General features: G+C 42.4%; 1 protein-coding gene across 1 annotated transcript in view; it reads right to left on the bottom strand.

Moving 5' to 3' along the window:
- Positions 1 to 14,363, bottom strand: part of LOC138752913 (cytosolic purine 5'-nucleotidase-like) — a 114,652-nt gene that overhangs the window by 23,089 nt on the left and 77,200 nt on the right. The window contains exons 11-12 of the mRNA XM_069915525.1: positions 8,621 to 8,662; positions 272 to 364 (exon numbers count right to left, since the gene is read on the bottom strand). Coding sequence (XP_069771626.1) covers positions 272 to 364; positions 8,621 to 8,662 — 135 coding nt within the window. The remainder of the gene's footprint in view (positions 1 to 271; positions 365 to 8,620; positions 8,663 to 14,363) is intronic.

The raw sequence follows: 14,363 nt of genomic DNA, 5'->3' as shown, positions 1-14,363 counted from the left end.
ACACAAGCATGCTGGAGCAACTCAGCAGGTCCTGCAGCATCTTTACTTCCCATAGATACTGCGTGACCTGCTGAGTTTCTCCAGCACCTTTGTGTATTGCACTCCACCCCAGCATCTGTGGAGTTTCTTGTTTTGCTCCATGGGAACAGGTAATCCAGGTGAGTGAATCATAAATCTGTGATAACCAGTGTGAGCAGGAAGCGGGGTGCAACAATGTCATACCCAGTGCCTTAGTCAACCTGGCACTGTGATGGACCTTCCCATTACTCACATTGTCAACCTGTCTGATGACGGTCCCTTCCCCAAAGAAGAGAGGCTTCCGTGTGTCCACCACAACCAAATCAAAGTAGGAATGCCAGGAGCACTGTAAAAGAAAAGCAAGCGTCATACTCTGTGTGCCTACCAGTGGTGTCACTAGGGTTGGTGTCACCCGGTACATTAACTCATGGTGTTACCACCATCCACCCACCCCACTATGTACCAGACCATATAGAATCCTTAGTAATGTTTTTGAACTAATGTTACTTGTAAATCACAAATTCTAATGACCACAATATTGTCGCGAAAACACCAGAAAATTTAACAAAAGCAGTGACTATAAAAATACCAGCAGCAATGAAAACAACAGCGCGGGCTTGTGGCGCGTGTAGATGAAACCACGTGATTCGAAGCATCATTGGGTAATAATGACAGCTCTGACCAGAGTGCATTAGAAGGTTCAAAAAGTTAATTAGCATAGAGTTTTAGCCTTGTAGGTCTATTGATACATGTACTCTGGGCTTACAAAATACGTTTTTGTTATCACTAACTACAGGGATATTTTTATAAAAATAGTAATAAATTTCTGCTGAAACAATGCAAAAATTTTATAAACAGACATTTTGGTGTCACCCTCTCTGATGGTGTCACCCAGTGTGGTCCACACCACCCTAAGCGACACCAGTGTTGCCAAGCCTTGCCATCTCTGCCAGTGCTTCACCCCATCTGCCGATCTAGATGGCCCACACAACCTCCCGTCGGGAAAGGAGGATGGCCAAGTGATTGAAGGGCCAATCTGGGAGCACCTTTGGGTTATAACTCTCTGAGATTTAAAATAGTTATGGCCCACAAGTTAAAGTCCTACACTGGGGCAAGGCTAACTTTGATGGTATTAGACGGGACATTACAAAGGTTGCTGGCGGAGGCAGAGGGACATTCGGCAAGTGGGAGGCTTTTAAAGGCAAGACAGAGCGAGTTCAATTGAATTAAATTATTTATTGTTAAGTGCACCAAGATAGAGTGAAAAGGTTTGTTTAGCGTGCTTTCAGGGTAAGAATGCCGGCAATAAATTGTTTTCAAAAGAATTGCTTCCTGAAAGAAAAATTGGGTATTATGATAGACAATGTCAAGTTGAACACAAAGATAATTTCAAATTTGCTGCATCACGTAGGAAGTTGGAGAAACATTAAATTAATTTTTATTGAATTTTGATTCAGCATATGTTTGCCACAAATGTAACAGAATGTATCGGAGCCATTGCAACATTGACAAGACAGTTCTGCTGCATTGAATCTCCCTGAAGATAATAGATGCTATTGTTCAGTAAACTCACGACACTATTGCCTGAAGAACAAGATGGGTTCAGTCTATAGTAAAAATAATTGACAGCATCTGTATATGAGAGCTGCTTTTAGAGCCTGTCTGCATCTATACTGATGAAGCCTGCCCAGGCCGAAGACAACATTTGCATAGTATCTGCATTGAGTGAATGCCCAGGCCTGCTTGGACTGATTAAAGCAGATTGCTTGTGGGCAATGTACTGGCAGACATAAAATGTGACAAGAAATCACAAAATAGATTACATCTAAAAAATGGTACATGATGGGAAAACTTTAAGGTGATTTTTGTGATCAGCAGCCCAAAAGTCCATAAAATGCACTCAAATGTGTTCAGGAAACAAAATCTTCGTTGTCCAGATTATTAAGGACAATAATCATAAAACAATAAGGAAAGGGGGGGGAAAAAAGCCAAGTTTGTCAATACATTTGACCAGGAGCACAGAAGGCAGCAAACATACCCAGGTCCATCACAGCTCCAACCTCTCGCCCATTAGACATCCATGCGAGGCGCTGCCTCAAGAAGGCAGCCAGGATCTTGAAGGACCCCCATTACCCTGGCCCCAACCTCCCTTAGGGAAGAAGGTACCAAAGCCTGAAGTCCAGCACTCTCGGTTCAAGAACAGTTTCTTTCCAACGGCTATCGGGCTCTTGATCCTCCCCTTGGTTCACTAATCATGGATGGTCACTGTTTTGCATTAAGCTTACTGTGAATATTTTCAACTACTGTATCTTTATTGTTTCTTAATTTTCTCCAGTTAGTTTACTAATATAGTACCTGTTTGACTGCAGCAAGTAAGAATTTCAGGCATATGTACATTGTGTGATGTGTATGACAATAAGGTGCAGGGAATAGAAAAAATAGTTAAAACCGTGTAGAACACAATTGTCAAACTCAGGCCCACGAGCCATATTTGGCCCATGATATAATTATATTTGGCCCGCAAGATCATATCAAATATATATTAGAGCTGGCCCGCTGGCCGCCAGGCCAGTATAGCGCATGCACAGCGAATACTACAAATCCCAGAATGCTTTGCAAATGCGTTGGCGCCGGCCCGTCAGCCGCTAATCGTCCCCACCTCCTCTCTTTACGTTCATTAGCATCTGTAACCTGTCGCCCAACTCACATGTAATAAACCCCTTACAAAAAATGGCCAAACCAAAGACAGAAAACAGGACCTTTCAAGACAGGTGGGAGGCAAACTCTGACCCCAGAGTTTGATGAACTTGCATCTAAGAAGAAATGCCAAGTATCTGGTTTAGACCCAGGTGCATCAGAGTAAATCACAGTGTAGCAAGCTAAGCTTGGATTAATATTTTCTTTGGTTAACTTTGGACTGTTCATAGTTGAAAGATTGGATTTTCATTGAAGCGAGTTGTTTTTTTTTTGACTTGTTGGCTTGTGAAAAAAATACATTTAAAAGGAGGTTAAAGGCTATAGAGAAATATTATTTATTGAATATTTTATTTCTCATTTGTTAATGCTTCTTCTTTAACCAAAACTATTATTAAACATTTATTTTAATAAGAAAAAGTTTAACATTATATATGTTGAAAGAAGAGAAAACATGCAGATGTTGTTGAAAATTTTCAATAAATATTTAGTTTGGCCCACGACTTAGTCCAAGTTTTTAATTTTGGCCCTCTGTGAATTTGAGTTTGACACCCCTGGTGTAGAGGCGTCATCATTTACCATTGAGGGGTCCATTTAAGAAAAAATAGGAGGAAAGAAATTGTGCTTGAATCAAGAGGATTGTGTTTTCAGGCTGATGCACCTCCAACCTTATGGAAAGAGGGTGAAGAGAGTGTGAATGGGGTGGGGCGGGTCCAGAGACAGCAGAAGGTGTAGACGGAGTTGATGGAGGGGAGGTTGGTTTGTATGATGGCCTGACCTGTGTTCATAACTCTCTGCAGTTTCTTGTAGAGCGTTGGGCTCAGCAGTTCCCGTACTCAGCTGTGATCACGATTTGGTATGGGAACAACAATATCTCTGAGCATAAAGCCCTGAAAAAAGGTAGTGGGCGCAGCCCAGGCAAAAGCCTCCCCACCATTGAGAACATCTACAGGGAACTCTGCTGTCAGAGAGCAGCATCAATCATCAAGGATCCACATCACCCAGTGCATGCTCTGTCCTTACTGCTTCCATTTGGTACCACAAGGCTTGCACCACCAGGTTCAGGAATGGCTGCTACCCTTCCACCATCAGACTCCTCAACAACAAACACAATCAGGGACTCATTTAAGGACTCTTACTTGTGCACTTCATTGATTTTTTAAAATTTCTCTCTGTATTGCAGTCAGTTTGTTTACATTTCTTTATTTGTTTACATGTGTACGTTGAGTACAGTTATTTTGCACTATCAATAAGTGGTAATTCTGCCTCGCCCACAGGAAAAAGAATCTCAGGGTTGTATGTGATGTCATGTATGTACCCTGACAATGAATCTGAAATCACCATGGATTTCGGTCCAACATGCCTTGATTAAAATGAAGAATGAAGGATATTGAGGTTCTAATCAAGAAAAAGCGGTATTTGTCGTGGATAGGCAAATAGGATCAAGCAATAAGGTGTATAGCATTGCATTTGAATGGAAATCAGAAAGGCAAAAAAGGGGAATCAAGTGCATATGTACATTGTATTTGTGTATATAATAATAGACACATTAATATTAACACTGTGACGATGTCTTCTCCTGCAATCCTACAGTGCTCTGCAATCTCCAATAGCAGCCTCGTGCATCCCTGATTTTAATTAGCAATTACATTTCTGGTGCTAAGGCCCAAACCTCTGGACCTCCTTCCCCAGGCCTGTTTACTTGCAGCCCTCCCTTTACCCCTTTGATCAAGCTGTCTGCCAACCAGGTAGCATTTCTGTAGATATTAAACCTAGCTCAGTAACAGACCCCCTGAAGAATTTCCAGTCTTTAGAAACACAATATTTGTAATCGGCTTGTACAACTTCAACTGGTTCTCTGCCCAGAAAGTATTGATTACCTAACTTGGCCTGTCATTCCCCAGGCCTACTAATGTGGTCAGTGCACTCTCAAAGGACCCAATGAACCATGGACATTCAACAATCTACAGTACATTCTGGTCTTCCCACAGACCATGAAAGAATAAAAATATTTTATAAAAAATAAAAAAAATATTCTTGTGGGCCATTGAGGAAACATAATCATTGTAGAAAATGGCAAAACAAACCAAGTCCATCACAGACACCAACCTCCCATCCACTGAAGACATTCATGTGAGGTTCTGCCTCAGGAAGGCAGCCAACATCATAAAAATCTCCCATCATTTGGTCATAATCTTTTCTCACCTCTTCGTTCCAGAAGAAATCCGATCTCCAGTACTTTGAAGTTCAGTTTGGCTGTGCATGAGACCATGGACAGACATAACGGCATGGGAGTGGAGCATGGAATTGAAATGGTTAGCCACTGGGAGATCCCCACTATTGCAATGGAGAGAGTGAAGGTGCTCAACATAACGTTGAGCGTCTTCACTCTGTCTTCTGTAATAGCATGTGGTGGCCTCAGTCCACTGCAAATCATGGCCACTTGCAAATTGGAGGAACAACACTAATATTCCATCTGAAACTCTCCAACCAGATTAGTATTAACATCACCCTCTCTGGTTTCTGTTAGGACCCTCCCCTATCTCGCTCTTTTTCCCAACCCCCCGTCTTCTTTCTTTCAGCTCCCCTCCCACTTCCCTCTCCATTCAGAGAGCTATCCCCTGTCCCCAGCTTTTATTTTCCTACCCTCCCAGCCATATCCACCTTTTGCTTGTTAGTCTGTGCTCCTCCCCTTGCCTCTTCTTCCCTCCTCCCCCCACTGTCTACCTTTTCCTCATACCTTGACAAAGGGCTCAGGCCTGAAACATTGGTTATGTACCTTTGCTACATAAAGAACGCTGTGTGACCTGCGATGTTTCTCCAGCACTTTTGAGTATTAAACAACAATGACCATGTCTCCACTCTTTTTTTGTTCAATTTTATCTATCCTTTTATATTTACAGTCTGCTTTCATGTCTCATAGTGTATTTAGATGATAGGGGGTTGGAGGGTTATGGGCATGGGAGTTGATAGGTGGAACTAGTGGAGTTTCATGTAATTCAATGCGGACTAGAAGGGCTGATATGGCTTGTTTCCGTACTGTAAATTGTTATATGGTTTTATATATATATATATATATAATATATATAGATAGATAAATATATCTATCTATCTAGATATAGATATATATATATATCTATATCTATATATATCTATATATATAAATATATATCTATATATATAGATATATATTACTGAAGTTGGTGTAATACACAAATGTGCCGAAGAAACTCAACAGATCACACAGCCTCCACAGGAAGTAAAGGGTAAACAATGTTTCGGGCCTGAGCCCTTCGTCATGTATACCCAGTCCCGAAACCTCGGTTACCCTTTGTTTCCTGTGAATGCTGTGTGACCTGCTGAGTTTGTGTACTACATTCGACCTCAGCATCTGCAGGCTTTCTTGGTTAACTCTATTATAGTTAATGTATTTTATGTCCCAGCATGGCGCAGAAAGTATTTTAGGGATCTGTATATTGTACTTGTGAACGTGACCATGAACTCTCATATCACACTAACCCACACACCTTCGGGATGTGGGATGAACCCCGAGACCGCAGAGGAAACTCCTCCCAGACAGCACTCGAGGCCAGGGTTGAATTTGGGTCTCTTGTACTGGTAGCTGAGCTCAGTGGCTCCATTCGCTGAACCACTGTGGGGAAGGCCACAAAGTGAACAGCAAAACTCAATGCGAAGGTTCATTGGGGAACTGGTAACTTTGTCCTTTATGGAGTGATTGAGAGAAATGATGAGGAATTCCCTAAGGGTCAGACATTGTAGTGAAGATGGTGACTGAAATATCACGATAGCTGTTCATTAATATATTCTTCCATATCTTTCTTTCTTTGGCTTGGCTTCGCGGACGAAGATTTATGGAGGGGGTAAAAAGTCCAAGTCAGCTGCAGGCTCGTTTGTGGCTGACAAGTCCGATGCGGGACAGGCAGACACGGTTGCAGTGGTTGCAGGGGAAAATTGGTTGGTTGGGGTTGGGTGTTGGGTTTTTCCTCCTTTGCCTTTTGTCAGTGAGGTGGGCTCTGCGGTCTTCTTCAAAGGAGGTTGCTGCCCGCCAAACTGTGAGGCGCCAAGATGCACGGTTTGAGGCGTTATCAGCCCACTGGCGGTGGTCAATGTGGCAGGCACCAAGAGATTTCTTTAGGCAGTCCTTGTACCTTTTCTTTGGTGCACCTCTGTCACGGTGGCCAGTGGAGAGCTCGCCATATAACACGATCTTGGGAAGGCGATGGTCCTCCATTCTGGAGACGTGACCCATCCAGCGCAGCTGGATCTTCAGCAGCGTGGACTCGATGCTGTCGACCTCTGCCATCTCGAGTACTTCGACGTTAGGGATGAAAGCGCTCCAATGGATGTTGAGGATGGAGCGGAGACAACGCTGGTGGAAGCGTTCTAGGAGCCGTAGGTGGTGCCGGTAGAGGACCCATGATTCGGAGCCGAACAGGAGTGTGGGTATGACAACGGCTCTGTATACGCTTATCTTTGTGAGGTTTTTCAGTTGGTTGTTTTTCCAGACTCTTTTGTGTAGTCTTCCAAAGGCGCTATTTGCCTTGGCGAGTCTGTTGTCTATCTCATTGTCGATCCTTGCATCTGATGAAATGGTGCAGCCGAGATAGGTAAACTGGTTGACCGTTTTGAGTTTTGTGTGCCCGATGGAGATGTGGGGGGGCTGGTAGTCATGGTGGGGAGCTGGCTGATGGAGGACCTCAGTTTTCTTCAGGCTGACTTCCAGGCCAAACATTTTGGCAGTTTCTGCAAAGCAGGACGTCAAGCGCTGAAGAGCTGGCTCTGAATGGGCAACTAAAACGGCATCATCTGCAAAGAGTAGTTCACGGACAAGTTTCTCTTGTGTCTTGGTGTGAGCTTGTAGGCGCCTCAGATTGAAGAGACTGCCATCCGTGCGGTACCGGATGTAAACAGCGTCTTCATTGTTGGGGTCTTTCATGGCTTGGTTCAGCATCATGCTGAAGAAGATTGAAAAGAGGGTTGGTGCGAGAACACAGCCTTGCTTCACGCCATTGTTAATGGAGAAGGGTTCAGAGAGCTCATTGCTGTATCTGACCCGACCTTGTTGGTTTTCGTGCAGTTGGATAATCATGTTGAGGAACTTTGGGGGACATCCGATGCGCTCTAGTATTTGCCAAAGCCCTTTCCTGCTCACGGTGTCGAAGGCTTTGGTGAGGTCAACAAAGGTGATGTAGAGTCCTTTGTTTTGTTCTCTGCACTTTTCTTGGAGCTGTCTGAGGGCTACATATATTAGCTACATAAAGGACTACTCAATACTGAGGTACCTTCACATAAAGGGAGGTGGGCATAAGGAAAGATCTGCCAGAGGAAGTGGGTGAGTACAATTATTTAAGCATTTAGATAGGTACATGGTTCAGAGTGAAATGTGCCAAATGCAGACAAAGGGTAACATGGACAAGTTGGACCAAATGGTCTGTTTCCATCCTTTCTGACTCATACAAAGAGGTGATCAACCATATATAATTAAGAATGTGCACATGCATGAGAATACTTGCTGTTACTAATTCAATGGCCTTGTTATTAGTATTAATGCTCTATCGCTATATCTCTTCATGCTGTGGGACAGAAATCAAGCTGAGCAGCCCTTCTATGCTGAGTGTGCCTGGACATTTTATGCTGGTGAGATTCAATCTAAAATTGATGAAGAGTGAGTCTGTATGGCCAGACGTGATGGGTAATGCTAATCATCACTTCTACTTCCACAACCTAGAACACAGCCCAGCCACCTTCTGGTTGAAAAGGTTTGTTATTTCCCCAAGTTCCATTGGAAAAGATGAGGATGGTCTGTTTCTAATCACCCTTTTCACCCATGTCTGCATCTTGTGCCTGGATAGCTGTTCACTCTGTGTGGCATGAGCTCCATTTTTACCTTCAGGCCAGAGGGGAGGTCAAACACGAAGTTCATGATTGCCTGCAAAAGAAATGAGTGTGAACATCAACACATCACATGACAGGGCCTTGCTGATTACAAAGATCTCCTGTTTCACCTCATCAATCATGAACGCCCTTAAATTACAGTCTTTCAGATTTGTTAAAATCTAAACTCATGTATTTTAAATTTTTCCTTCCGACCCATGAGCCCATGCCACCCAATTACACCCAATTGATCTACGACCCTGTTAGGTTTTGAAGGGTGGGAGGAAACTGGAACACCTGGAGAAAACCCACGCAGGTCATAGGGAGAACATATAAACTTCTTACAGACAGTACTGGATTCGAACCCGAGCTACCGATGCTGTAACAGCATGGCGCTAACCGTGCCGCTGATGTTGGCTGGCATTATTAATTTTTTATTAATTTTCCACCATCTGGTGTGGCTGGCATTTATCAAACAATTGTAAAATACAATTGGACAAGATGGCATTATTTGGTGTAAAAACATGCAAGCACATATAAAGACATTGCCCACAGATTTACAAGTGATTTATGTGCAGGACATATATAAAAATAAATAAATATTGTTAAATAGTTGGTTCTTGAAGGGATTGTAGAAGCAATTCATCAGTCTTTCAGCATTCTTGCTGCCTGTGGGAAGCTGTTTCTCATCCTGATGGTTCTTGCTCTGATACCCCTGCATCTCTTTCCTGACTAGAAGATGCTGTGTGTGGGGTGGTAGGGGTCCTTAACGATTTTGCACATCTTCTTCAGACAACGATCCCAGTAGGTCACATCGATGAGGGGAGAGGGAGACCCTAGTGATACTCTCTGCTGCTCTTATGGTCCTGTGGATTAACCTCCAATTCAATGTTTCACAGCAGCAGTACCACACTGTAATGCTGCCGGCCAGGACGCTTTCAGTAGAGCTCCTGCAGAAAGTCTTATCCTGATGAAAAGCTTCTGTGAACCTTCACAGCAAATACAGAGAAGCTGTGACCAGCTCCAACAGCTGCTCCTGTCATGGTCTTTGCCTTAGATGACTCATGTTCAAAGTAAGGCTATTGGAAATGAATTAGAAATTTATAAAATCAGGAGAAGGATTGATTGGGTCGACGGCCTGAACATTTTTTGGCAAGGGCAAAAGTGTATAGATGAAATGCATTTAAGGAGAGGGGGAGGAGGTTTTTTTTTTTTTTTTTTTTTAATTTTTTTATTTTTCACACCATAAATCACATTAGCCATGATATACACTATTTCTTTTTCACACATATACAGTGACTTTTTCTCCCCCCCCCCTTTCCTCCCAAACCACCCCCCCACCCCCCCCTCTCATCCATTTTAGGTATACAATCTAGGTTGCATTAAGCCAGTCAGACAATGTTGTCATTCAACAAAATTACACCAGAAATTCTACTGAGTCCATTCTTTTCTTTCCTTCTCCTTCCATCAACTTAGGTAATGTTTGTCCCCGGTAGGTTTTCGCTATTGTATTTAATGTAAGGCTCCTATACTTGTTCGAATATTTCAATATTATTTCTTAACCAATATGTTATTTTTTCTAATGGAATACATTTATTCATTTAAATTTGGTAGTTTCTTCCTTTTAATTTGGTTATGTATTCCATTAATATTTAAAGACATATAGTTCAGCGTAGCCCTTTTATATTTTGTTTATCTTCTCTTTCCGTTTTTCCATCATTACCTTTCCTCCTTTTCCATTTCTGTTTTCTTATTTTCAACTCTTTATAAGACAACATTCCTACAACATCTAACATTTTCCTTATTCTCCTATTTCTATCTTATTTATCCCCAATCTCCCCTTCACCTCCTGAGTTGTCCTTTATCCCTTGTCGGACAACCACATCTCCCCTCTCCATTTGGATTTGCGAATCCACTCGCAAGCGTCAACTGATTTTGCAGTGACCGCTATTTCCCCCCACCCCGCCTCCCCCAGAAAAGATTTCACTTTTCATATGTCACAAAGGTCACTCTTTTAATTCCCTCCTTATTCTCTCTATTCCATTACCTTCCCTTATTAATTCTTGTCTATACTATCTATATTTTCCTCTAAGTACAGATACATTCACGTATGCACATTGTCTCTATTCACTCTTATACCTCATTACCTGCATACATATCAATCGTGATCATTTTTACTCTCATTACCCGTCTTCATCCCTCAGTCTATTTTTGTCTTTACCCACATACATATCAGTCGTGATCATTTTAGCTCTCATTACCCGTCTTCCTCCCTCAGTCTATTTTTGTAATTGTTCTGCAAATTTTCGTGCTTCTTCTGGATCCGAGAATAGTCTGTTTTGTTGTCCTGGAATAAATATTTTCAATACCGCTGGATGCTTTAGTATAAATTTATACCCTTTCTTCCATAAAATCGCCTTTGCTGTATTGAACTCTTTTCTCTTCTTTAGGAGTTCAAAACTTATATCTGGATAAATGAAGATTTTTTGCCCTTTATACTCCAGTGGTTTGTTGCCCTCTCTTACTTTTTCCATTGTCTTCTCCAGTACCTTTTCTCTTGTAGTATATCTTAGGAATTTTACTACAATAGATCTTGGTTTTTGTTGTGGTTGTGGTTTAGAGGCCAATACTCTATGTGCCCTTTCTATTTCCATTTCATGCTGTAGTTCTGGACATCCTAGGGTCTTAGGGATCCACTCTTTTATAAACTCCCTCATATTCTTGCCTTCTTCATCTTCCTTAAGGCCCACTATCTTTATGTTATTTCTTCTGTTATGGTTTTCCATTGTATCTATTTTTTGAGCTAGTAGTTCTTGTGTCTCTTTAGTTTTTTTATTAGATTTCTCCAATTTCTTTTTTAAGTCTTCTACCTCCATTTCTGCTGCTACTGCCCGCTCTTCCATCTTGTCCATTTTTTTTCCCATTTCTGTTAAGGTCATCTCCATTTTAATTATTTTCTCTTCTGTGTTGTTTATTCTTTTTCTTAAATCCTTAAATTCCTGTGTTTGCCATTCTTTAAATGACTCCATGTATCCTTTAATAAGAGCAAGTATATCCTTTACCTTGCCTATCTTTTCTTCTTCTATTTCACCATACTCTTCCTCTTCTTCTTCCTCTGGGTTGACCATCTGTTGTTTCTTTGTTGCCCTTTCCTCCTCTTCTTTCTTGTTTCTATTGTCTTCTGTGGTCTCTTCTTGCTGCAGGTGTTCTGCAGCTGTCGTTGCCGGCTGTGGAGATCGACTCCCCAGCTGGTCCCCCCTCCCGTCGGTGTGTTTTTTTTCATTCGCATCGCGCATACGCAAAGTATCGCGCATGCGCGGTTGCGCACTTTTACTCGGCTCTGCGAGCCATTTTTGTAGTCCATTATTTACCGACCTGAGGGAGCGGGTTTCTCTCTCTGCAGCGGGCCTCTTCGGACAGGTAAGGCCTTCACCTTTTTCCTCCTTTGTCTTTTCTTCCTCTCTTCTTACCGTTGCTTTCGATTTTTCTTTTTTTGTCGCCATTTTCTTTCCACCTTTATACTCACTTTTCTGTAACTTTTATTTCTGTTCCTTTGTGTTTTCCTTTGTTTTTCCCGACTTTTCTGGAGAGGGCTGGAGTTCACCGTCCGGCCACTACTCCATCACGTGACTCCTCCAAACTGCTTCAGCTTCATGGGATCTTCTACACAATCATGAGGGACAAGAGTGTGAACTAACTAATGGGAATAAAGGCAGATAGGTCTTTATGGTTGAGAGAGTATCTAGAGGTGTTTGGGAGATAAATTGGGCAAGGTTTGTTAGAGCAGGTCACACAAAAACTCTTTTTTTTGCAGGAGCGTTTGAAAGTGTGTTCAGACTCATAATGGAGTGTCATTTGCAAAAGGCAACAAATGTAACAACAGGCAGTAGCAGCATTGTCTGGAAGAGAACATTTACTGTCTAGAAGGTCTTGTGATCTTTGCAGGCAGAGAGCAGAAAAAAAAGAGGCTTTGCTCTCAGAGTGGAGGGAGTGAGAGAGGAGAGACACAGACATCGCTTTCAGAGGGTCAAGCTGGCAAGTTTTGGAAGACGGCCTGGTCAAAGGAGAGGACTGGCTGTCCGGGGTTTCCCTTGGAATAGGTGAAACAGAAATGGCCTGAAAGAAAGAGAATCCTGAACGGGGCAAGTTTCGTCAGCAAGACACTGGAGTGGCTAATTAAAAAGGAATCAGTTGTGGATGTCCTGGGACAAGAGAAATTCTCTCACTGAAAACCAACAAGAACCTTTCTGAGTGGTAACCATTTACCTGTTAAGCGCCAAAGCCTGGTGAACTCTATTAATGTTAACTTCTGTGTACAATACAAGAATTGCCTGCAACCAGTGAGATTGGACTGTGAACCAAAGAACTTTGCTGAACTTACACCCACATTACACACACATGTGCTTAGAATTAGAAGGGGGTTAAGCCACATTGACCACCGCCAGTGGGCTGATATCGCCTCAAACCGTGCATCTTGGCGCCTCACAGTTCGGCGGGCAGCAACCTCCTTTGAAGAAGGCTGCAGAGCCCACCTCACTGACAAAAGGCAAAGGAGGAAAAACCCAACACCCAACCCCAACCAACCAATTTTCCCCTGCAGCCGCTGCAACCGTGTCTGCCTGTCCCGCATCGGACTTGTCAGCCACAAACGAGCCTGCAGCTGACGTGGACTTTTACCCCCTCCATAAATCTTCGTCTGCGAAGCCAAGCCAAAGAAAGTAAGTCAATAGAGATAGGTTAAATTCTGATTCTATTTTCACATTCAAAGATAATTAAAAGCAACTTTTGTTTAAGTAACCCTTTGTCATGGTGCATATCTATTGCTGCTGGGTTTTGGGGTTCTCTGGACTCATAACAGGAGTAAAACATGAAAGATTGCAGATGCTGTGATTAAAGTAAAAACACAATGCTGGAAAAGCTCAGCAGGTCAAACAGTGTAAATATAAAGATACAAAACCAACATTTGGAGCTTGAGCCCTTCATCAAGTTAAGTTCCCCATCTGTAATCCCTGCTGCTCTCAAGCTTTATGATCAGACTCGCTTTCACAGCCACGTTGCCTTCCTTTCATACCTCGATGAAGGGCTCAAGCCCAAAATGTTTGACCTGCTGAGTTTCTCCAGCATGGTGTTTTTTTTTACATAGGTCTTTATGGTCTGAAACCAAGGGGCTTAAAGGAGCCTTTGGTGAAGATGTTCAAAGAGTCCTAAGAGAGGACCAGAGGATTGGAAAACCACAGTTGTCATGTCCTTGTTTAGGAAGAGAACTTAATTTAGAAATAGGAGGGTATTGATGCAGTTATACAGGGTCCTATTGTGGCCATACATAGACTACTGTGTACAGTTTTGATCCCCTTATTTGCAAAGGATGTATTTAGCATTGGAAGCACATACAAAACAGATTCATTTGTCTAATTCCTGGGATGAGATGGCTTACCTTTTGTAGCAGCTAAAAGAATTAAGTCTGTATTTGTTGGCATTTAGAAGAATGAGGGATGATCTTATTGAAACGTATATATCCTCAAGGACCTGACAGAGTAGATGTTGAGATGTTTCCACTGGTAGAAGTATCTCAAACTTGGGTCACAGCTATAAAAGGACAAATCATTTTAAACTGAGGTGTGTGGAGGTCCATCAGAGTGATGAATCTGGAATTCTCTGCCTCAGAAGTCTGTGAGGCTGGATCATTCCAAGTATTTAAAGACTGAAATATACTTTTGCAAGCTGGAGAATCTAGGGCCATGGGGAACTGAAACAGA

The sequence above is a fragment of the Narcine bancroftii genome, chromosome 2, assembly GCF_036971445.1.
Source record: "Narcine bancroftii isolate sNarBan1 chromosome 2, sNarBan1.hap1, whole genome shotgun sequence".
Lineage (NCBI taxonomy): Eukaryota > Metazoa > Chordata > Chondrichthyes > Torpediniformes > Narcinidae > Narcine > Narcine bancroftii.
This window is presented reverse-complemented; position numbering and strand designations above follow the sequence as displayed.